The 26,506-nt window shown below is 35.8% G+C and overlaps 1 protein-coding gene across 2 annotated transcripts in view; it reads left to right on the top strand.

Annotated features, from left to right (window-relative positions):
* The window catches only part of EDIL3 (EGF like repeats and discoidin domains 3), a 431,555-nt gene that overhangs the window by 283,469 nt on the left and 121,580 nt on the right, over positions 1–26,506 (top strand). For both annotated transcript variants that reach the window (XR_009539865.1, XM_060146146.1), the window contains exons 6-8: positions 18,637–18,792; positions 20,220–20,364; positions 24,734–24,918. Coding sequence is in view for 1 of the 2 variants with exons in the window: in XM_060146146.1 (XP_060002129.1) it covers positions 18,637–18,792; positions 20,220–20,364; positions 24,734–24,918 (486 nt within the window). In the remaining variant the exon portion in view is untranslated. The remainder of the gene's footprint in view (positions 1–18,636; positions 18,793–20,219; positions 20,365–24,733; positions 24,919–26,506) is intronic.

Here is a 26,506-nt window from a genome sequence, read left to right as displayed (position 1 = left end):
GATCATCTGAATTGATTGAAAATAACTCTCTGTCATGGAAAAAACAAAACATTCAAAGTTTAATATCTCTGGGTTTTCCAATCTACCTTGATCACCTTCATGGCAAACTTACTCTGGTTCCCTCTTCAAATCTCTTCACGTGACCATCTGGGCAGCCTCTGGGCTATATATCCCAATTTATGGCACTTAGGACTAAAGGAGACAGAACCCTAAGTTCCTATCATCTTTCAGAGTTTCTAGTAACTTTTCTCCGATGTTACCAAACGCTCTCGTGAACGTCAGTCTGCCGTGCCTGTGGATCCAGCTTCAATCCAAGGTGTTGACTGTGCTTATGAGACCTGCCCATGGGAGATTTTGCATCAGCTACTGCCTCCAATGCAACAGTTCGTTCTGAAAGGGCTGCAGCAGCACCTCCTGCAAGGGCAGAGGAGGTCTGCTGGCAGCCTGTCCTGAGTCCTTAGTGGGGGTAGAAAGGCCGAGAAGCAAGGGGAAAAGTGAGAGTCTGAGCTAAAGGTTTGATTGTCTCTTTATGTTTATCGTCTGGGAACTAGTGGGATTACTATTTGGACTGAGCTGAAGGAAACCCTTATTTCCACTGTAGACACTGAACAAATTTATTCTGCCCCAAGGCCTCACTGAAAACCTCCTTGTGTTGAAAATGTGACCAAGTACCAAGCCACTTGGCCTGATTCTGAAAGCTTTAGTTTTTTGAGACAGTAATTAATTGGAAACCATTTCAATTTGGGGGATTTGGTGGTTGTTTAAAACTAACTGAATATGGTTAGATTTAAGTGCAGAAAAAGTTACTCTAGTCACTTATACTTTGGATCCAGCTGAGTCTCATTATCCATACTATTATGTATTAGCTTGAAAATAGTCTGACAGCTAGCACTATATGCTGTTTCAGCTACTTCGTGTATATTGAATCCGTAATTCCATGTAATTGGTATTGTTCTTATACCCATTAGTCAGATAGGGACATCTAGGCACGGAACGATAAATTGTCCAAATTGACTAATCTAGTAAATTGCATGGTTGGGATTTAAACGCAGACAGCTTGTGTGAGAGGCCAGCGCTAAGCCATTCCTAACCTCTGTACTATCCTTACTTTGAAAGCTCTTGGAAGTGCCCTTTTATTTATTTATTTATTTATTTTTGGAGGTACAGGGTGGGCACTGGTAGTGGGTATGGGGGGAGTCTTGGATTTTCTTAAAGCTTTATAAAGTAGCTATTGTATTTTATAAAATTTATATCTGCCCATAAGCAAGCAGTGCACCTCTAGGCTGGGGCAGTAGTTCTCAAGTGTCAACTCCATAAAAATTACCTGGAGGGCTTTTTAAATATGGCCCCCATCCTTAGAGTTCCTGAATTCATAGGTCAGAGTTGGAACCCAGGGGACTACATAATAAGCAGACACCTCAGGTGGATTGTGATAGTGGAGATCCTTAGGAAAAAATGTAGTAATCACTACCCTGATGGAGCTCACAGTCTAGCAAGAGAGATATACTTCTCCTTGAATGTGCCCCTTTCACTATTAGAAGCAACTTAATTGAATAAAGATGTTGGAGTATAGTATATTGTTCTTCCAAATAAGACATCAGTGTGGGATATTTTAAAGTAATGGATGGCATCAAGACATCACAATTCTAAGACCTAACGACTTAATCTGCTTTGGTGATGTTTTATTATTAACCTGCCTGTATGAGTTGTCTGCCTTAAGTGGAATCCCCATTCCTCCATGAACTGGAAATAGTAATGCTTAATCGTTTTCAAAGGATTTTTGCCTATGACGTGAGGCCTTCAATAATTAAGTCACAATTAAATAGTAAAAGGGTCGTAAAATAGCCACATCTCTGGAAGACCAGGCTTTAAATGTTTTATTTTTAAAACCTCAGCTGGGTCTTAGGAGTCTTTAAGGAAGAAATACTTATTCTCTACGCAACCAGAGTATAATGAAAACATCAAAAAGCCATTTACATTTTAATTATTAAAGGTGAATTTAGTATGTTCACCATTTTTGAGGATGACATTGAAGAGCTTATTCCAGATGGAAGGAAGAGTCACAGAGGAGATGGAGGGAACTCAAGGTACCACAGGGACTGGTTTACTATACTGAAAATTTGGGTACATGTGGGGGTGGGCGGGGGTGGGTGGGAGGGCACGGAATAAGAGGATAAGGGTCTGCAAAGGTAAGGAGACATCAGAAGGTGAAATACATCAATACTGGATGAAGGTGGCACTTGATGGTTATTGAAGAGTTTTCAGCAGGTTATTAATACTGTCAGAACTAGAGTTTAGGAAGGTGGCATGTCAGTGGTGTGGTGCGTATTATGTGTATACAACACAAAGCCTAGTGCTAACGAGGCTTTTAGTACAATTTTATTGAATAAATGCTGTGTTTAATGCAGAGGCGAGTCTAGGAGCAGGCACAGCAGTTGAGAGGCTTTTATGGCTAACTGCCCAGAGGAGGACCTGAATGAGACTGGCAGCTGTTGAAATAAAAATAAAAGATCAAACTGTAAGAGGGTTTGAGGGTGCATCACTGACAACTGATTCAACTGTGTGTTATGGGAGGGGAGGGAGGAAAAGAGTAAGAAAAATTAAATTCCAGGGTTTTGAGCCTGAGCATGATTTTGGTACCATTAACAGAAATGTAGAAATCAGGAAAAGGAGTTGGTCTGCTTGGAAAATGATGCATATATTTTGGGCCTTGGTGATTTACCTAGAGAAAATAATATCCAGTATAAAGTTGGAAAAGTGAGTTTGCTCTGTATAGAGAGTAGAAGTGGATCAAGTGGACACCACCGCCAAGTGACACGCTTCCTTATTACCACTGGCCACTGTGAGCCACAAGGCCACGCCTGTCCACATAGAGTTGAAATAGATTTTTGAGGGGACAGATGAGAACTTTAAAACAGAGTATCCTCCCACAGAGGTGAAAGTCTCTCTCTCTTCTATTTCCATTTTCATCAAAACAGTGTATAAGACCATAGCTTACCTGGGAGCACCATTGCACAGGACCCTTTGGAAGAAAAGAGCTGAACTTTGAGCTTGGGAATAAGTGTATTCATTCTACACGTTAACACCTTTTTCAGGACATTTCATTCCTGTGCTATATGTTGGTTACATTTTCTCCATGTATTTGTTTTTAATGTTGTTATTGCTGTGGCTGCTGCTGTTTTCCCCAAAATTGATATATTTCATTAGAATAGTAGCTGTTTCAACTTAACATTGGTGTACTTAGCGTAGATTGTTTTATTTTGTTGTTATTTTGGTTCTTGAAAAAATAACAAAGATCTCCTTTTTTTTTTGCCGACAAATGGGCTGTCAGATTTTTGCTTGTATTATGTGTTTAATGCTACTTTAAGTTTGAAGTATTCTTCTCTGAGTTTATAATAATAGGCTATATTTTCATTTTTCAGATTAAAAAGAAAGCTATGTTAAACTCAGGTCTCCTTAGTTACTATCATTAGCACCGCTATTAGAGTGAGTGCTGAGTTTCAAAAGCAGATGTAAATTTTTCTTAGTTTTCCTAGCAGGAGCCCAACCTGAGCCAGTATTTTTACATAATGGTAGCTTTCAAGAAGTTCTTTCAAGTGATTATCTTGTAAAACAAAACAACAAATAGGACATTTTGATATTGCCAATGGATCTTAGCTTTTCTTTTCTTAGGAGCATTAACCCAGATTTGGAAAGATGTATGTAAATGTTGAAAGAAGAGTACACTACAAATTTTTTAGAATGTTTTCCTTAGTTTCCAATCTGCTGTAGATGAATCAGTATTTATTTAGCAGCTCCTATTTGCAGAGAACTATTTGGGCAATAGACACGTTTTCTGAGCCTATGTGGAGCTTATTTAAGTAAAGAAAACATTTCAGATGATCTTATGCAAAAAAATTTTTACTTCATTGTGTGGACATTTGAGAGGGAAAAAAAAGCTGTTTGATTTAATTCAACGAATAATTGAACTCAACGATGTGCTCTGGGAGGTGGGGAGAATTTATTGAGTTCCAGCCACATGGGACTTCTTGAAGGGTATTCCCTTCTACTTCCCAGGCTTGGCAAAAACATCTTCCAAAGTGACCTCCAACTCCCTTTTAATTAATAAATTCAATCATTCATTCATTCAGTATTTTCACTGAGCATTTCCCATGTGCCAATTTCTCTTCTAGAGGCAAGTTTATCAAGGAAGCCTTCCCTGACTCAGCTCTTCACCCTAGACTAGATACAGTTCTCATAATATATGTTCTTATAACTTCTTATTCTTTTTTGCTCATTGCTTATAATTAAAGACTATACAGGAGATTATTAAGTAAGCTGCATGAGGGTAGGGGGACTGTCTGTTGGCTCACTTTGTATTCTCACCAATCCCAGTGACTAAACGTTTAATAAATAAGAAAAAATATGCTATCATAATTGGTATCCCCAAGACCTAGAACAATTTTTATTTGCTCAGTATTTATTAAGTGAATTAATAAATAGTGTGAAGATAAGCCACATTACCTGTAAATCTAACACAAGTAAAACACATTTGCATAAGCAGTTATATTCTATGGTAAAGCAATCTGGTGTTCAAGATCAGTGGTTCTGGATTCAACTGGCCACTGTCACTTTGGATAAAATTACTTAACCACTCTAAGATATAACTTCTTTATATATAAAGTGGTAACAAAAATAGAGTGGCTTTTTAAGATTGTTGTGAATATTTTATAATGGATGTTGTCACATATTACCGTACAGCAAGTGATTAATAAATGTACATTCTCACTCATTTAACAAATATATATTGAGAGTTGCAGCCAAGACTTTTAACTGTCTCCCAACATCCTTTTCGCCTATTTCCATAGCAAGAGGATTACTAGCTAATAAGCATGTTTTACCTCAGAATATAGTCTTATTCTGTATAAGATTATATATCTTATTCAGTGTACTATTCTGTATATTCTATATAAAAATATAGTCTTTTAGGCTATGTTTCCCAACCTCCCTTTCCACTAGGTGTAGCCTTGTGATTCACAAAGGGCCCAAGGCATATAAGCAAAAGCATCACAGTGTGGTTTCTGTGAATCTTCCTTGAGAGGTTACACCCACATGCCCTCTTCTCCCCTCTTATCCCTTTCTTCATCCTGCTGCCAGAAACTCAGATGCCACCATCTTGGACCATGAGGTCAGGGTTACATACAGTGGCAACAAGATAGAAGGCACCCGGGGCCCTGCTATATCAGCCCCTTCTGCCTAGTCACATGTTTACACAAGGGAGAAGCCAAATTCTTTCTTATTTAAGCCACTGTTAATTTGGGCTTTTGTCACTCACATCTGAACTGAATCTTACCTAATATGATTCTGAAAATAGCATATTCAATATTAGATCCAAGGCCAAATGTATTAGTGTCATAATAATAATTTTTAAGTGTTACATGTAAGTGCAAAGGAAGCTATTTAAAAGGAGACTTAAAGAGCAGATAAGCTTTCAGACTGCTCCAATAGATGAAAGGGGCCTTCCAGATAGACAGACATAACAACAGAAGAATTTCCTTTTTGTTCAGCCTCGCCAGACCCTCATTAGCTTAGTGAGGGCTCCACCTCCTGGGCTACCTCTCTTGCTCTCCTCTGGGTCTGAGATGACCATTCAATCCTGGCATGTGACTTGGGGGAGGCAGCTTGACCTTTCTAGACCTAGTTTTCTGTTTCCAGTCACTATTAATTGATATTTTCTCTTTATGTCCATAACAACCCATATGTCCCTTTATCATTTGTAATATTCTGCTTCGAATTACAGTTAATTGTGTGTTTTTCCTCTTTAGATTACATGTCCAAAGCTCTTTTCTGTCTCCATTTCCCACTGTCTCTATCATCATGTTTGTAAATTATAGACATGTGGGACAAATTAAATCCATTAAATAATCAGAAGTGCAGCTGAAAATATAAGTTGCAATGACATGGTAGGAATTAGTGCATGCCAGAGTGAAAGATGTGCATGTTTTAATTTGGTGGTGGGTAGGCAAACCACTGAAGGTTTGAAAACGAAGAAGTGATCTAAGACTGGAGAAAATCTACAGTTCAAGCTACCAAAAAAAAAAAAAAAGTCAAGTGTAATGTACTTTGCCTTATTTTGAATGTCCTAATAACATGATTATAGTATTTTGTCATCAGAAATTTTATGTCACTTTTTAAATCATATGAATCTTAGAATAATGGGTCGTAAAATGAACTGTAAAGCTAGAGTTATGGATGTAATTTTTATAGGCATAAATCTGGTCAGTGGTTAGTATGTTTAGTCCTTGACCATTAAAAAATAACTTGTTTTCTAAATTCCAGTCACACTCTAATGAAATTACAAAAATTAAAAATGATATTTTTCCGTTTAAAAATAATTAATTCAAGGTTTCAAAAATGTTAGATCAAATTGTTTTATAGTATTTAGTTAGGGGAAGTGGAACAAAAGTTTACGAACAATACAGTCATTACATCTTTTAAAGATTGTCTAATTGCCAACATCTGTTCAGCAAAATTATTATTTTAAAATAATGAGGTGTATTCTATTTTCTTCCTCCTAAATTTGAAATATTTTAATGTTTTGCTATGCAGACTTTTTTGGTAGTGGTGAAACTGTGTTTCTTTGAAAACATGTAAAAATATTATCTTTCTACCTTATCAAGGAGTCCATGTTGGACAAGAGTGCTGTGTGGGGAGTAGAGTTTTTTCTGTGCTTACCTTTGCCCTTTGTGTATTCGTCTCCTTACTTCTAAGGGAGCATAGATGACCAAAATTCCCCCATCATCTTCCCATCTTGGCCCATATGGGAGACCAGAATCATACAATTTATTTCTTAGGGTTAATATAAAGAGCAAAGAAATAATGTACTATGTATAAAAGCACTTTGAAAAGTAAAAGTTAAAGAAATGGAGTCTAATATGCCTGATCAGTGTGAATTAAAGAATCATTTTCTTATTTTTGTTGTTTTCCTACATTTGTAAAGGAGAAATTCAACTTTCCTCTTTCCTGGAAAGAATGGTACTGATAGCAAACAGTCAAAGAATCCCTAAAGATGCTACGCACCTAAGGGTCAACATCACCTCTAATACTCAGAAGACCCTGTGAGTTAGATAGCATCTCATTACCATTGTACAGATGAAGAAATTCTGGTTCAGGAAGGTTAAGAACCTTGCCCAAGGCCATGTTAGGAAGCACAGTGGCACAACCAGTTTTCCAGCATGGGTTTTCAGAAGACAAACATTTTAAGTACAGTGATCTTCTCCCACCCTAAAGAAACAGAATTTCTGTTGTTCCTTCTAATACCTCTTGGTGAAGGCAAGCAATTTTGGGTCTTAGTGGTTCTTACCACTGATCATCACCTAGAAAGGAGGGGTCTGTATGCACATCTTAAAGACATGCAGTACAGGACTTCCGACTGCAGGCTTTTGCTTCTCTTTGTTTCTCATCTTTCCAGTGTTCCCATAGCACCATCATTCTCCCAACACCTAATAAGAAGTCCCAAACTCAACAAGTCCAGTCCCAGATGTTGGTTTGTTGTGAAAACCTCTGACTTCAAATTTCAGAATTTACTTGCTCATAAAGGGATTCAAAATGTGCAAACAGCTTAGAGCATTTTACCTTCCATATTTTATTTAAAGATAATTATACATTTAAGTGGAGTACCCATACTTTCCATAGAAATACAATGCAAATTACAAATTAATCCTTACCATAGAAGTGTATAAGCAGGTAGAAGGATTAAAAGATATTACTTGCCTCTTCCAGGGAGACTTCATTATAGACTGCAAAGAACCTTTTGTATCAGGCAGCACTTTAAGAGACTATGGAATATTGCCAGTGTGCGTCCAATTTTGGAGTCATATTAAAAACTTACTTTCAGCATGTCTGAAATTAGATAATCTGGTTAACTCAGGTAATAGCATTCCTAGCAGCTACCTTTAGGTCTAGGGTAACAATTTAATAATAAGGAAAAACGACCAAGCACTATTTGGTTTGTCTTTTTAAACAGTTTTTGAATCATGAAGTTAAGTTCTCAAAAAAAGCCATGAAATGTTGTCTGTTTGGTTATTCAGAATATTTGCTGATATATTCCAATGTGACAATGAAATTTAATTTCTGAAACTATGTAATTTTATTTTTGAAACCCAGATGGAAGAGTGTACTTATTTAGATTAAAATAAACCAGAAGTACACAAAGACTATAGAATACTAAGTTATTGCCTGGTAATGGCTGCTGCATCTGTGTCTCAGAGGTTTCCACTCCTTCTGTTTAGCCCTCTGATTTCTCTTTTTGGTTAATTCATTCATATTGCTCAATGCTAGAAAATAATATCCTAGAAAATTTGCCACTTTGTTTGCTAGAGCATATGTTTGCTTAGACTTTTTTCCTACGGTACATAAAAATGAAGAGTATCATAGTATTCTGCTTCCCAGAAGTACCTTTTAAGTTTTTATTATGTGATTTTTGTTTCTGTCTTGATGTTTAAGTGATCCCATGTCAGCATTTTAAATTTCAGGGCACTTACTGACACTACCAATAATATCTTCATGAAGGGAAAGGTATAGAGTGTTCTCATAGCAAAACTTGGAAACTGTTCTGTTGGCATTGTTGTTTGTGTGCTAAAAACAAGCTGAAATAAGAAAAATTAGAGAACACAGGGGATAATGCGTTCTTCTCTACCTGCCATCCCTTCATCGTCCTGGTTAGGGATATGAACATCAGGGAATTCTCAGGTTTGGCTAAGACTATACTTAAAGTAATTGAAGATCCAGTTGTTATTTTACTTTTCCTATTCCCTCAGTACTGTCCTCAGTCACATTCACTTTGAAGGCCACTCAGCGAGGTGGTTGAAGTGGAGGAGAGCATTCATGTGGACCTTAAAGTGAAATTCCTCCCCCTCGTTCCTGAGCCAGCTATTAGAAGTAATGCACCTGGGGCTTCCCTGGTGGCGCAGTGGTGGAGAATCCTCCTGCCAATGCAGGGGACACAGGTTCGGGCCTTGGTCCAGGAAGATCCCACATGCCGCGGAGCAACTAAGCCCGTGCGCCACAACTACTGAGCCTGCGCTCTAGAGTCTGTGAGCCAGAACTACTGAGCTCACACGCCTAGAGCCCGTGCTCCACAACAGGAGAAGCCACCGCAATGAGAAGCCCACGCACCGCAACAAAGAGTAGCCCCCACTCACCACAGCTAGAGAAAGCCCGTGCACAACAACGAAGACCCAACACAGCCAAAAATAAAATAATGAAGTTAAAAAAAAAAAAAAAGTAATGCACCTCTCCTAACATCTGCCTTGAAGGTTTTTTTTAATTGATAAACTTTAAAAAATTTTTCAACATGCTAATTTATCCCCCCTCTCTCACTCCTCCCCCCTCTCTCTTTTCTTGGTGGAGCAGGTGGTTGCCCTCTTCACATCTGCCTAAGAGCTATTGCTGTTGACATTGACCACCTATAGGAACTTAAGCAAGTCCAGTCTCTGGCCCACAGCCTCCCTCTTTCCTCTCCCCTTTATGGCGCACCCACTGCTCCTGTGCTTGTGCATCAAGAATTTTTTTTTTCCTTTTTGGTATCACCTCAGGCTTCTTTAAAAATATATAGATTAGCAAAGTGACCTTATTTTTATTATTTCTAATGTATCATTATTGAGGTTAATGTTCCTACTCATGTAATGTCATCATTTTCTCTTTTAATTCCTCTTGTTTCTTCCCCATCTTCTATCTTTTCTTTGAGGTTTCTGTTTTTCTCCTTCCTTCCATCTTTCCCTCCTTCCTTCCTTCCATCTTTTTACTGAATCTATTCAAATCGCCAGGTTTTTTACAGACAATGACTCCTTTAATGCTTGCCCTAGCCATATAAAGTAACCAGGAAAAAGACAAGAAAAATCTAAATTTCAGAGCACAAGAATTAAAATCCATACCTCAGACCATGAAACTTTATTTATGAGGGTTCTGGACTACCACTACCTTAATATATACTATTACATGAAACTTAATATACAGATTGAAGTCTTTAAACAAAATAGCCACAGTTCAGTTCATTCCTGAATATAAATACTGGAGGATATGAAGAAACTCTAGCCACAGCAAGTACCAAGAAGGGGGAGAAGAGTACAAATATACTGAAAGCTCTTCAGAAATAGGGGGAAATTCAGAGGAAGCTGTTATGCCAGGACTCGTGGAACAACTAACAGGTTACACCCATGATGGTGTGTGCATTCCTTCTGTTGCATACTATTTAGTGAATGAGGTGTTTCACTTTGATTGGAAATTTTCCCAGGTGCAAAGAGTCATAAAGAGATTATAGTTTTTATGCTTACTTGCTTGTGTTCTTGTCCCATCTTTTTTTCAAAGAAGGCAGTTGGGTTAATTGAACACATGTCAAAGGCTGACCAGCATTCAGAACAGTGGAGGGCGATTTAGGAGCCCTCTTATCTGGAGCTTCAGAACTAAGTATTGATTAGTTAATAAAAACTGATTAAAAGAAAAAAGCATTTAAATTCTTTTTCTTGTTTCTTAGATGAATCACACCCATGAAGCGTTATTGATTTCAGTTTTTATTTTATTTGTTGCTTAAACATACTGGCAAAGTTATTCAAGCATAGAACCCTAGGTATTAATTACTTCCCCAATAATATCAATTGTTTTCAGTAATTTGCCTTTTCGAGGTTTTTCAAAGCTATCTCATGTTTTCATAGGCTAAAAAAACCCTCTCCTTTCCCAGTCACATTTAGCAATTATGTTTAATCAAATTACATAATTAAAATAACAAGCACAACTTGAAGAAAAACAGGTTGAGGATCCAACACAACTGACTCACGGTTAGTGTGCGTTTCAGCTGGCAACAAGGAGAATAGGCCTGGCAGAGACCAGCCAAAGTGTCAGGATGTGCAGAGCAGTGCATGTGTTTAACAGTGGGGATGAAGTGTTAGTGAATCAGGTCATTGGTGATACGGAGGTTGTTTAAGGGAAATTCTGTTATAACTAGGCCAGTCATATCAAAACCATGAACTTACGCACTGTTGGTCTGAGTTACTCCTTTCATCCTGACACACCCCAGAGGTCTTCCTCCTTAGACACGTTCATGATGCTTCCCACCACCCAGGTCTCCACAGAAGATGTTAAAGATGCAATCGATAAAAATACTTTATGTTAATAAGATCATGTGAATTACAGGGGAGTCTAATTCCCTGTAATTTTTAACTAGAAACTTTTGGTAACAGTGTTCCTGTTTCTTTTTAACCCCTTAAGTGACATCTGAACAATCCAAATATTTAGAACTGCCTCAGAGGCTCAAGTTATTTCTCATATCACTCAGAAGAGATGGTTGCCTGTTCTTTTTGCCTGAAGCTTATTTGTATTGCCAGCTCCCAACTGACAGCCCTCCTGGAGGGATTGTCCTTACTGTGACCTGTGAAAGCATACTTAAATGAGGTGGACTATGAAAAATATTGTGGAGAAAAAAAAAAATCTCATTTACAAATTTAAAAGTTTAAATTCCATCAGTATAAAATGGTTATCTGGAATTTTCAAATATACATATACATGTATACATATGTGTGTGTGTATATATATACATTTTTTTTTCCATACTTCCAGACCTGGAGCTAATTGAATGTATGTCTTTTTGCATCTCCACTCCACCAGAGGTAGAATGTTAGTACATAAAATAAAATTTCTATTCAGATGAAAGTGTCATGAATAATGATGATTTAAAATTTCAAGGGTGCTCTAATTCTCTCTAATTACACATGTCCTTTATGATAACCACACAAAAAATAATGTTTCTAATTCAACATAAGGACAGTTCTGATACTCGAGTGAAATACTTATAAAAGATGGTTGTAATTTGGCCATTGTTTCCTTAAGAAATGTGCTTTTCTTTTAGTTTAAGCATGATTGTGTTCATAGCTAATACACAGTTACAGCAAATTCCTCAAGTTATGTTTTAACAATTCTAATGATGGACATATATCAACATCATCCTGTCTCATAGGTTCTTTCATTACTTAATCTTGATAGTTTTAATATTTATATGATAATCCATAACCCTCATCATTAGGAAAAGAAAAATTAGTAATTTAAAAATCTCTCTTCGGGGCTTCCCTGGTGGCGCAGTGGTTGAGAGTCCGCCTGCCGATGCAGGGGACACGGGTTCGTGCCCCGGTCCGGGAAGATCCCACATGCCACGGAGCAGCTGGGCCCGTGAGCCATGGCCGCTGAGCCTGCCCGTCCGGAGCCTGTGCTCCGCAACGGGAGAGGCCACAACAGTGAGAGGCCCGCGTACCGCAAAAAAAAAAAAAAATCTCTCTTCACCAGCACTTAGTGGTCAATTTACATAAATTTTGTGCAAATTATTAAAACACTGGTATGCATAATGATTGTTATAGGGTATCATTATTTAAGTACTATTTATTTACATAGTACTTTAATGTAATATGCTGTCTATTCTTCAAATCTGCATTTTTTCCATAGCAACTCACAGACTACTGATTGTGTGCCCCAATAATCATGAAGTAAACAACCACTAAGTGTTTGATTTTAATATGATTTTCCTAATAATAAGTTATGAATCAGGCATTTATTTCTCCTATTGATTGATCTTATTAAATTAATTAAGCAAGGAGACCATTAGTCTGATTTGCCTTTTTTATTGAAGTATAGTTGGTTTACAATATTACATTAGTTTCAGGTATACAGAATAGTGATTCAGTATTTTTACAGTTTATACTCCATTAAAAGTTATTACAAAATAATGGCTATAATTCCCTGTGTTATGCAATAGATCCTTGTAGCTTATCTATTTTACACATAATAGTTTGTATCTCTTATTCCCATACCTCTAACATGTCCCCCCTTCCTTCTCTCTCCCCACCGGTAACCACTAGTTTGTTTTCTATATCTGTGAGTCTGTTTCTCTTTTGCTATATATGTTTATTTGTTTTATTTTTTAGATTCCACATATAAGTTAAAACATACAGTATTTGTCTTTCTCTGTCTGACTTAGTTCATCAAGCATAACATTCTTTACGTCTGTCCATGTTACTGCAAATGGCGGAATTTCATTCTTTTTATGGCTGAGTAATATTCATATATGTATATATCACATCTTCTTTATTTGTTGATGGACACTGGGTTACTTTCATATCTTGGCTATTATAAAAAGTGCTGCTATAAACATTGGGGCGCATGGATCTTTTCAAACTAGTGTTTTCATTTTTCCAGATATGCACCCAAGAGTAGAATTGCTGGCTCTATATTTAGTTTTTTGAGGAACCTCCATACTGTTTTCCATGGTGGCTGCACCAATTTACATTCCCATCAAAAGGGTTCTCTTTTATCCAAATCCTTGGCAGCGTTTGTTATCTGTAGACATTTTGATGATAGCCATTCTGACAGGTATGAGATGATATCTCATTGTTGTTTTGATTTGCATTTCTCTAATAATTAGTGATGTTGAGCATCTTTCCATGTGCCTGTTAGCCATTTGCATATCTTCTATGTATTCAGGTTTTCTGCCCATTTTTTGATTGGGTTGTTTGGTGTTTTTGATATTGAGTTGTATGCGCTGTTTATATGTTTTAGACTGAGTTGACTTTAATGCCTTAGCAGCCTACATAGGCAAGCACAGACCTAAGCCTGTAAATTCCTCAAGGTTAAGAACTGGAAACCTAAGGACAACCAATCACAAACAGCCAACTAGGCTTTCCCAAATGATGCAACTCCTTAAGCTATAGCTAATCAGATAATTTCTTTGCTTTGCTCCCCCCTCTTCTCTGTAAGTCTCCCCCAAGCTCCTGTTTGTGGAACACTCTTAACCACTTCTTGTTTGGTGCTACCCCATTCCAATCACTTTTTGATCAAATAAACTCTTAAAATTTTTAATATGCTTCAGTTTATCTTTTACCAATCTTCAATTGGCAAACGTTTCCTTTTCTTCAAAAAGGAATTCTTCCTCTTCCACTTCCCAACTATTACAACATTTAAAAAACTGAAAGCTTTTTTTTCAGTTTAATAAAATAAGAAAGTAGTTCCTTTTGGCAAGCTGTATTTGTTTACATTTTATGTTCCTATTGTTTTTATGTAGTGATACCAGCTACCAGTCAGACCCACACTGGAATGCATTACTTAGATGGATCACAACTTCCAGTTTGAGATAGAGAAAAACAATTAGCTATTCATAAAGCTACTTTTAAAGCTAATTGCTTATTTAATACTAGCTTTTGCCTAAAGTACAACTATAAATACTTTTAAGTATGTTTTACAATAAGTATGCTTGAAATGCTTATGGCACTATATTTTATACTGGGGAATGAGTCTCAGAAAATACTTTTGTATGTAATGGTACTCTTACATCAGATGGCCATACTTAAGTCCTTTTCCTTGAGAACAGAGGAGGAAATGAGACGAACCAATGATCCCTTCCCCCACTTTGAATATCTTTTGCCAGCACTGATTTGAGGATGAACCTCCTTATTTCCTGGCACTGTTACTCATTCCCCACCTTCTGTCTCATTCCTCTTCTCTTATAGAAACTCAGCCTAGAAGAGTTGATGTGTAATCTTTCATTTCACCTTTCCTAGGTTGATTTAGACACATGAATTATGGGAAAGTGCATGATGTTATGTTGTATATGTGTTTGTTTTTCAATTTACATAAGTGGTGTTGTGTATATTTCATTCTGTTTTTTTCCACATTCTTATGTTTTTAGATGGCTATGTATGAATCCAGTTCATCACTTCTGACTCTCAGAAAGTATGCTTTTGTGTATGTGTGCAAAAGCACACACAGACACATGCATGTGCACACATATATTTTATATTTTAAATCTCTATTCCTCTAGGGATAGTCACTTAAGCTGCTCTTCTTTGCTAACATAAAAAATTCTACAATAAATATGTGTGTGCATTTCTCATTGAGCACCTATGCAGAAATTTGCGGGGTGGGGGGAGGAATACCCAGGAATAGGTTAATTTTAATAACAACTCCCGCCCTCAGCAGAGGAATACTTCAGCAACACTTGATATTATCTCATCATTCTGGCTATACGTTGTTCACTATAAATTGCTCTTTTTATTTAATTTGCATTTATTTAGTTAATAGTGAAAATTTAACTCTCGGCATTTCCTTTTCTCTGAATTGCCCTTTAATATGCTTTGCTCCGTTTTCTGTTGTTTTTTACATCTCTTTGGAGTGTGTGTGTGTGTGTGTGTGTTTGTAATAACCCCTTGTATATTTCACATCAGTAGTTCTCAACTGAACTTGAAGTACCCATATGTCTTGTGGAGGCAGGGACCCCCCATAGTCCCATCCAGGAAGTCCACAGGTCAACACTGTTTCCATAATAATTATATAAGATTTTCTTTGCCATCTTCACTGTGTTGACATTTGTACTGTTGCCACAGAACAATGGTGAGTAAAATTGCTGGAGCCTTAGCACAAATCAAGACAGTAGCATCAAACCGTACTAGCAGTCTTTGTATTCACCCCCATTATGCAGACGCTGGAGGCCAAAAGAAAAAAGAAAACTGCAGCTCATTTAAGAATGTCCTTGATGAAACAATAACGATCATTAATTTTATTAAATGCCGATGTTGGCCATGTCTTTAATATTCTGCGTGATGACATGGGAATCACACATAAAGCACTTCTGCTGAGTACTGAACTATGAGGATGATCTCGAGGAAAAGCACTTGGGAGATTGTGTGATTCGCAGGCTGAACTACCCCCTCCTTATTTGAACATTATGTTTACTTCAGAGAACAACTGACAAACCATGACTATTCATACCTGGATATTTGGGAGATATTTTCTTGAAAATGAACAAAGTAGTCCTGCCACATTAAGGAAAACAACTGACAGTATTTGTTGCTAGATATAACTTGAAATTTCAAGGGAAAATTAGAATTTTGGAAAAAATGTAACTGCCAGTGTGAGCTTGAGAGCTTCCAGTGTTTTAAGATTTTTTAATGAAATTGGTGGTTATATTAATGAATGTGACTTTTTGATATTATATAATAAAATGTGTAGTCTTTTAGAGAGTGCACATAGTTCCGTGAGTCTATATTTTCCAAATGACCAATGTGTGATTTTACAAAACCGTGCATGGGTAAAAGACCCATTCAAAGTGCAAGATAAACCAATGGATTTTAACATAACGAATATGAGTTCACTGGTAGATTTCAGATTCCACACTCCAACAATGCTAGATACAGGAGAACTCAAAAGCCTAAAACCTAGTAATTGCTAATAATCCCTGAACCAGTATTCTATGAATCACTTTTTGGTTGTTATTTTTTATTTGATGGAAACAGTACTGATATTTAATTACAAATACCTACTAAAAGTAGATTCCACCCAAGTTGGGTGCTATTTACTCTCTGGAATTCCAGCTCCTTGAGATATATATTCAGAGCTTGTAAATATTAGAGCAAACAGGAATCTTTTAAAACATCATTTCTGATATGACTTAGAAACATGTACTCAGATCATTTTTTGATTGTTACATACTTTAAGTTTCAGAAAATTAGTCTACAGCTTATCAGCTAAAATCCTAGCAGAGATAATTTGGCCATCTACAAGATAAAAGATAATGAAAAAGGAATGTTCAGCAGTATCAAGTGTGGAATTTGGCTTCCAAAATGGGAGGAAACATGATTTATAGTGTCCACTGTTTATGTTATATATATTAGAAAGATTTAGACTATGAAGCGTCTCCATTTGAAAAAAGAATGCTATACCTACGATAGTGGAAGAATATGGCTCTTTCATAGCAATGTGCTCATTTACCTAACATAGAGATAAAGTCTCTTTCGGAGGTTACCTTTACCAAATCTCACAGTTAAAATTACAAAATCACCCTTAGAGAACTAGTTGAGATAAAAGAGTAATAAGTAAAATTTACCTTCATGGGGAGTATTCTTTTATTTGTACCTCCAAACAAGAATGAGACATCAAATGTATTCATGTCAGTAATTTTGATGTTTAAGTATTAAAATGAGAAAAGCAAAATCAGATATATGAGTCAACTCACTTCGCACTGTTGAAGAAAAAAGGAACCACAGGCCCAGAATTTAAAAACAAAAATGTTGTTTATAGGTTTGCTTTACAAGAGTGAAACATGAGCATATGCTCGCCAGTCAGAGGCTGGAGACCATTCACCCCAGTTCTTTAACTCATCCAAATTCCAGATTTTCTTTATACATGAGTAAGACAGAGACTCGTTTTATGAGCACTAGTTGGGGAAGAACCATCAGAGAGGGAAGATGAGACTTAGGGAAACTCAGAATAGAGAGGAAGGTGGACCATGCCATGTTAGCAACCTTTCAGAAGCTTGAAAGGGCACTGGCTACATGCAGGATTCAGGATTGCCCTTAACACACTAATACATTTAAAATCTATAAATCCAGGGAAATAAAACATTGTAGGTCTTTTAATGAGTCACAGTGTTTGTCTGGGGTGGGAACTCTTTAATGATTGCTTTCATAGTTCCAATTTTTGACTTTTTAAATGTATGACCTGTTTTTAATCATATAAAAACGAAAATTCTAGAGGCGCTGGTTTCTTCATGCACATCCTCTGCCATTTCAAATGTTAACTCTTATAGTCCCGTCAGAGAGTGGAAAATCCTTATCACTTACATGAATCTGAAGATTTTCTGGTTTTCTCAGGAAATGGTCTCTGAATTATTAACAATATTATAGTATAACAGATTTAAATTATTCTGATTTGTAATTGGTGGAGAGGAGAGCTTTATAGTGATTTGTCAAGAACATTGAAACAGTACCTTTCTACTGAGCTTAAGATTTTATAGACATCATAAAGGCATTTTAAAGTGAATAGAACAATTTTTAATGTTTGCCCATATATGGAGAAAGTATTTTTCTTACATGGTAGCATTTAATGAATGATTATGTTGTGTCAAAAGGAGATTTCTATTTAAATATGAGAAAAATGTTGAAAAATTTATTAGGTGACAGTTATGCTGCAGCAAACTATTGTAGGGTGATTTGGAATGGAGAGAAAATATCAGTTAGAACATCTCCATATAATGAAATGAGAAGTATTTGGTGAAAAACCCTCCATGACCAGTGTGTACTTACACAACCCATAGCAGAGACTACAGTATAAAGATTGAGAAACTGAAGATACTTTTGTACTTGTTTTTTGCCATCATTGTTGTCTTTATCTTTTCTTATTCTAATACTCAAAGTTCTCGAAGAGGTTTGCATGTTTTATTTTAATGGAAATTTCTTGAAGGCTAAAGCAGTTGAGACACATTAACAGTTATATTGACATTAGTTTCATAGTAATGTCATTGAGGTTATTTTGAGAAGACAGCATTCTCATTTTTTACTTTGCTAACTCATACTTACATATCATAATCAACCAAATGCTTTCAGTACTTATATTTTGGGGACACACTGCCCTTTTCAAATCTTGTTCATACATATTGCTTTACTTAAAAAAAAAAAGTATACCATCAGAGAAAGACATTTTGAAGCTAAGCTTGATATATGCTTGTTTTGTATTATTTAAAATCTTTACTAATAAATAAAAATGTTCCATTTTCAAATTTGATATCATCAGCATCATTATCCTGAAAGCAATGAAATTATAGTTGATTATGCCTTGTCTCCTCAGATAAATTTACAAAGAAAAATGAGAGTTACTGGTGTGATTACTCAAGGAGCCAAGAGGATTGGAAGCCCAGAGTATACAAAATCCTACAAAATTGCCTATAGTAATGATGGAAAGACTTGGGCAATGTACACAGTGAAAGGCACCAATGAGGATATGGTAAGACTTACATGACATTATTAATTTGAAAGTAAACTCCCATAAATGATCGTGGATTACCAAATGATTACTGAATATTCAACAGAAGTCTTATGCTGTTGAAAATAAATTTGATTCTTTTAATTGGACCAGTGGTGTGGAGAGGGTACGGTGTTATCCCAAATTATCAATGTACAGTAGCTACCTTTTAAATCTTTCTCAGATTTTAACTGGTGGTCCTATAAACACTTTATCACAAGGTTAGCATAGTCCTATGTATGAAATTAAGTTTTATTTTAACAACAGTCAGCTTTCAATATTTCATTTTATTGTTTTGACAGATTAGCACTCTCCTTAATCAAATAAATACAGATCAAAACTATTATTTTTAAAGAAAAAATATAATTTTTAAAGAAAAACACCAAGTTACAGAAAACATAAATATCTTTATATACTTCATATTGGAAGAAAATTTTGTTATTTAGCAGAATAAAATATTTTAGAAGAAATGGATATAATATTCTATGTCTCCTTTGCCTTTTCATATGATATTTCTAATTTTTAAATTAGTTTTACTCCCAATTTTTAATTTAAAAAAATCAGCATTGCAGCTCATTCCATTTAAAACTGAATCATTAGACTAGACTCTCATATATTTTATGAACAATTTTTTAAGTTACCTTCTTAAATGAATTTAAATAGGTTTTCTAATTACCAGATTATGTAGAGGGTAAAATGAGAGTGAGATTTAAAGGAATTAAAAATAACACATTTTATCACTTAATTTTTAGAGAGAAATTAGCTTTTCACTGGAGATATATATGAAGAATTAGGAGTCTCTTATCTGGGGCAGACTGATAAGCAAGTAATCTTGAGGAATCAGACCCTAAAATGTCATAAATCTGATCACAGTATTAGAGAAACTGAGTGATCAGGAAGCAATAGTGAAGACTGGTTCCTAAAAACAAAATGAAACAAAAAAACTATAATTACTAAGTAGCAAAATGAGCAGACAGACCCCTGTCCCAGATTAAGTTGAAAGATTAAGGTAGTCTGAAGGACTGGCCTTAAATTGAAACTACCATCATAGTAGGGTATAGATTAAGCCATAGGTCACAGTGGTTTACAGCTTTAATGAGGATTCTGTCTATAGGTCTGTTGTCTTTTTTTAGGGAAAAAAGCATTATATTTTATTTATATCAATAGAAGAAAAATAAAATACTAAGGTTGTAGAAAGGTATTAAATATTGAATTTACAGAAAATTATATTTATATTCACTTCTCATGGCAAGGTGCTTTCTAAATGCTCCAGACCCCTAGATTATTTAATCCAATCTTTGAGAGATTACGTTGTGTATGTAGGATATAGGGTCAATATATGAAAATAGTTTTTTAAAAAAAGCTGTTGCAATTAATAATTTTAAACTCTATGTTATCTCTTTTCATAGGTGTTCCGTGGAAATGTTGATAACAACACACCCTATGCTAACTCTTTCACGCCCCCCATAAAAGCTCAGTATGTGAGACTCTATCCCCAAGTTTGTCGAAGACACTGCACTTTGAGAATGGAGCTTCTTGGATGTGAACTGTCAGGTGAGTCTCATATTATGTATTTCTGTACTCTCTTTAAAGGAAAAAAAAGTATATTTGTATGTAGTGTGTTACAAACTTGCAATTTTTCAACACTCGTAGATGTTCATTTCTGCTACAAAATGTCTAGGGCTTGGTTCAATGAGAAAGAGAGAGAGAGGAGGATAAACAAGTTCTAAAACATGCCACAGAATAGAATTAATGTAGAAGGGGCAATGTATTTCTTTGAGTGGTCAAAGAAAGTATAACAAATTTTCATTGGATGTCAAATATAAATGTGCCTTCTTGATTTTAATAGTAACTATGATTTATGTTTTATGACAAAATTTCAGTAGAAACTGGAATCTGCCTGACTTCATAAATTGCAGTTACATTTAGGCTATATGGCATAGAAAAGTAAGCTTTATCTTTGTACATCTACCATAAGAATTTAGTTTTGTCTTTTTTTTTTTAGGTTTTATGAAACATGTAAATTTATCATTGCTTCCAAGAGACAATACTTTACAACCAAGATTGCTACTATAAATTCATTCTTAGATCATTCTTATCTAACAACCCGCTTATTGTACGAACAGTGGTTTTCAAACACAAAGATAATCTATCAAGGGACTCAGATTTAAATAATCCTTGTCTTCCAGGAGCATCAGGACTAGATACAAAGATGAAGACTTTATGAGTGGATCTCACAGTCATTCACTTTCAATCTAGCCAGATTCTGAACTAAACAGAAAATCTGTCTAGGCATTTCACTGTGCTATATTTTTGGTGGTGGTTCTTATATTTCTATCATCAACGTTTACAAACTATCTTTGCCACTTTGGCCTGAGATTTTGTTCAAACCACTGTGTTTTTAAGAAAACTAAAAATTCATGTGTGCCCCACTTTTTAGTGTAACCTCCAAGTACGAGAGACTTTTGTCATACTTACAGAAGTGCCGTTTAGTTAAAAATAGGACACATCTCTGAAAAGAGACAACTGAGAGCTTTTTATTCATTTCAAAGTGTTGCATATAGGTTAAAACGCACACTTTATCTATTTCCCTTCTTGGGTTTATTTGTGATGTTAAGAAAGGGAATGATTTTCAGGGAAACAGAAGTTACTATTAAAAAACAACCAAACTTTAAATGAACCCATTACATTCAAAGGAGTTAGAGACATTTGGGCAGATGAGTGAATCTATTGATATTTTAAGAATCATATTTTCATATTATATATGGGTGTCTTTTATGAAGCAATCAACATACAGTTTTAGTACCATTAATTATTGTAATGGGGATGTTTTCCTTATTTTGGTAATTTGAACTGGCTTATTGACTACCAGTAAATCTCAGCAGAATTATTGCTGCACGGTGTTTATATTGCATGTCACTATATCACCACAGGCCAGTGTCATCCGTAAGTCATTCATCATAAAGCAATCAAGGGAAGCCACAGCATGATGAAGTTTGCTGTTAAGTCCCATGCTTTTTAGTTGCTACAACATCACCTTCCCCAATTTTTCAGTCCTTTGATTCATGAGGGCCAGTCTCTCAAACATGGCACAGTTACACCCCTAAGATATGAATATATTTTACTTTCGAGTTTGACAAGAGGTTACCTGACCCTTTACGGATTTTTATGTTTTCAAAAAGAAGCCGCACCTCATCTCCCAACCCCACAAAATGATTTTGAAAGTATATGCAGAGAATAATATCTCTTAATGAATGCTTATGAAAAAATAAATAAAAATTTAAAAAACAGTGGGACTTCCCTGGCGGTCCAGTGGTTAGGACTCTGCGCTCCCAATGCAGGGGGCACGGGTTTGATCCCTGGTCGGGGAACTAAGATCCCACATGCCCTGTGGTATGGCCAAAAAAATTAATAAAAATTTAAAGCTAGGGCACCACCTCACTTTAGAAATAATCAATTTTGTTGTTAATACCTCATTTTATTCAGGTGCTCTCCATGTTGGTAAAAGAGTTAATTTATACATATAATATCATATGGATGAGAAGGGAAATTGGTGGTGTGAGGCAAATTGACAGAGAGGTTAGCTATAACACTTGGAAATAAACATTAGTAGAATGTACCAAACTATTTCCCACAATCCAGTGCAACACTGTAAAGCTCAAGGCTGCCTTATTGTATTCAATAAACTGTTATAAGAGCTCTCAGCCTGCCTAGAAGATAGCAGTTAATCTTTTTCCAGATACTTACAAAGAAAATTCCCCTAAATTCTCAAAAGAAATATGATTTAAGATGTTTAGAATGAAATGGATCATGACCGTAATTAGTAGAAGAATAGTCATTCATTCATTCTTTGAACAAATTATTCAGCACTTCCCTGGGCTGAGTACTAGACAGCAGAGTGGGTAATGAAATGAATTCTATAACTAAGCAGAAATGGTCAAAGTAAAGGTGTGCCTTTTCTATCCAATACTTCAAAAACTATGTTACATCTCAAAAAGGAGAAAAGCAACTTTGTGTCTCTTTCCTTTGTGTCTCTTCTGCAAGCCAAGCAATTGTACGAAGATTCCAGTGGCAAGGTGGGGGACTGGTGGTGATAACAGAAGAAAAACTCAGAAATCCATAATACAGACAATGCACGTTACCTTAGAACTGCTTGAAGATAAAGAACATGCTATTAAGACTTTAGAACTTTCTAAAATCTTTGAGATTTTTGTCATGAAATTTTTCTTTTCCAGAATTTGTATTGAGGATTTAGAACTACTTATATCATGGAACTTGGGGTATAGGTCTCCTATGCCTGCAACTCAACAAAACTTGAGCTAAGACATCCAATTGGCTAACCTTCTATGTCAGTCTCTGTCATGTTTGCATAGGATAGGAATTTCCTAGAAGGTGGAGGTGAAAGCAAATATGGAGGAGCCTCAAGAAGGAAGACTTGATCTAGATCGACTAGGACAGAAAGCAAGGAATTGTAATTAAGAATTATATTTATCAGTGAAAAGTTCTAAACCACCTCTCTTAGAGCCTGGACTGAAAATGGTCTAGTTTCAGAAATTGCAGCCAATCATAGGATATTCTTTAATACTCACTGGTATGCTGATTTGGAGACTTAACACTGTCATCTGTTGGAATAAGATTTATGGAGATAATAAAAATAGCTAACGTTTACTGAATGCTAGCTATATGCCAACACTGTTTCTAAATACTTTATCAACTAATTTCTTAGAAGACTTTTTTAATATAATTTTGATTATTATCACCATTTTATAGGTGAGAAGACTGAGGCACAAAGCGGTTAAATAACGAGTACAAGGCCACGAGTACAAGCTAGTATGTAGGGCATTAGCAGAGTATGAGGAGATGACATTGATCAGAGAAGTCTCCTATTTTATCTTGACTTTCTTGATGATCAAACTTACCTGTGTGTTCCTTGGCCAAAAGGTAAAATTTTACATATGGAAGACTCAGCCTCTGGCTAATATGATAATAGAATCATACTTTCCATTACAAGCTTTGTGAATGTAATTTTGTCACAATTGCAATTCAACATTGGGAAATACTGTATATAGGTACATACATACATACAAGATTTTTCAAGGACAGACAAACCCAAATTTTGTATCATGTCAAACCTGAAAATATATGTGGCAGATTTGAAAATCTTCAAAAAATATCCAATACTAGAGGTTATGGAATATGATTAAAACATAAAAATGTATGAAAAGTCTTGTCCAGTAATGGTTTTGCTAGAATTAGCTTATTTTTTTTCTGTTATCTGTTAGTTTAAATTCTACATTAGCACAATATGAGGTATATGGTATATGCTGAATAAATATTAGTTTCCTATCTTCCAGAAGAAGCCATGTTGGCATTATAAGAATCAGTGATAATGATTAACAGGTTTCTTGGAAAACAAATGCTGTCCAGTTTAGGATATACCATTGGAGCAGTTTGTGAAAATGACTTTGTACTGAGGGAATTTTCATTTTCAGTATTATGAAAACAAATAAAAGAAAACCAAATATCCTTTCTGAGAAAATGTTCCATTTTTAAAGACAAAATGAAACAGTTGAAAACCGGGAAACCGTCATGAGGTTATCAGTAATAAGACAGGAGAGAACATTCCAGCATTGCTTTCATTTTGCAAAATCGTCTGTCACAGAAAAGTAGTTTGAATTATCTGTCTTGTTTTCAATTTTTCCAAAATATATTCAGACAAAATAGCTTGAATTGGTTATCTTGTTTTTCGATTTTGTTCCCGATTTATTTCTGATTATAGCCTTTTTTTGAATTTAGATGCTCTCTCTTTGGGGGAATGAATAGCATTATGCTTAATTTTCTCTTGCCTATCCAAAATGAATGCAGAAAACTTCCCAGCATGATAAATTATTTTTCTCATAGAGCCCTTCTCATTTTCTTCCAGGCTGTTCTGAGCCTCTGGGGATGAAATCAGGACACATACAGGACTATCAGATCACTGCTTCCAGCATCTTCAGAACTCTCAATATGGACATGTTCACTTGGGAACCAAGGAAAGCTCGGCTGGACAAGCAGGGCAAAGTGAATGCCTGGACCTCCGGCCACAATGACCAGTCACAATGGTTACAGGTAATATTTTCTAAAAATGTCTCACTACCCACTTTTCCTCTTCCTTAGAAGATTTCCTGTTGGTTAGATAAATATCAGAGTCATGATCTTCATACTAGTTTAAATGCGCCTTCCTCTGTGGCTTAACTAAATGGGTAAAACAAAAATTCCTTATGAATCCGTTTTCGTGTTCTATTTTTACTCTGATGTTGATTTATAGATGCTACTGTCAGACTGATGCAGCAGGGTGGACCATATCACACTATATATAGGTCAATTTGATTGATTATGAGAGGATTTGCATTTTAACTCTCATCTATTCTAATGCTTTGTGTCAATATTGGTTTGAAAGCATCACAGCAGGAATCCAAACCGCCTTGAAATCATGCCACTGACCAGCAGATTGTTCCCATAGAATCATGACTCATGACTTATTAGCTCTTTATCTGTGGTTGCTAAGCAATGGAGCAATTTGATTACATTCTCATAAGAAAGCTTGCTTGTAGAAGGAAAGCATAGACATTGCGGTCTGTTTATCATTTGCAAATGAGGTAAGATTATAGTCAGTGCTTCTTAAAACAACTTTCCTGAAGCGCACTTATTTGTGGAGTACTTTTAAGTATGACTTTTAAGCATGCACAAATTTGTTAATGTCTTCTGTAGCAAAGAAAAGTAAGACAACTTAATTCTATAATGAGGTCATTTTATTTGAAAGATATGTGTTCTCCTCTTATTGATTTTTATGCTGCATGTATGAGGTTTCAAAACTGTGGTAATTCATTGTATTTCTGGAAATCATGAAAACAATTACAATAGCAAATGTTACCCCTCATCAAACCAGATTTGCCACATATGAAACTGTTCTTACCAAGTCACCTGAAATTTCCAATAGTCTCTTCTTTCTTGACCCTAGTTTCCCCTATTCTTACAGAAATATTCACTTTTTTTCTTTACTGTCCCCTAACATTCTACCTGGATCTTTATTGATCTGAAGCTTTATTTAGTTCTTTCATTACCATACATAACGGTTAATTATGTCTTTCTCCTTTTACTGTTCTGTGAACTTTTTGAAGGTAGGCTTTATACATATATATATATATATATATATATATATATATATATATATATGTATGTAATACAGGACATATTTCTCATCCCAGAACCCAGCCTCATGTCCTTGCCTATATGTAGCAGTACTACTAAATTAAATCATTCATTTGACAAATGTTTGTGATGTACCCCTGAAGCGTCACATACCATGATAAATAGCGATGGCACATGAGTGAGCAACACACTATTCTTGCTCCTAAGACATTACCTGTTTCATAAACCATTCCTTTTATTTGGTTTGCAGGACACCACACTTTGTTTTTCTTCATCCTTCTAGCCGCTGCTTCCCACTGTCCTCCAGGCCACCCTTCCTCTGCCTGTTACCTTCCTGACAACCTCATTTTCACCAAGTCCACACACTCACATTAGCCAATTTAGTGAGTACTGTTTATTTCAACTACTGAAAAAAGGATTCAACTTCTCTAAAATTCTTTCTCTTCTCACCATCCCCACTGCCACTTCCAGCATCTGGTCTGCCACCCTCTTTCACCTTGGTTTT

The sequence above is a fragment of the Lagenorhynchus albirostris genome, chromosome 3 (genome assembly GCF_949774975.1).
Source record: "Lagenorhynchus albirostris chromosome 3, mLagAlb1.1, whole genome shotgun sequence".
Lineage (NCBI taxonomy): Eukaryota > Metazoa > Chordata > Mammalia > Artiodactyla > Delphinidae > Lagenorhynchus > Lagenorhynchus albirostris.
The sequence above is the reverse complement of the archived record's forward strand: the minus strand, read 5'-3'. Positions and strand labels throughout refer to the sequence as shown.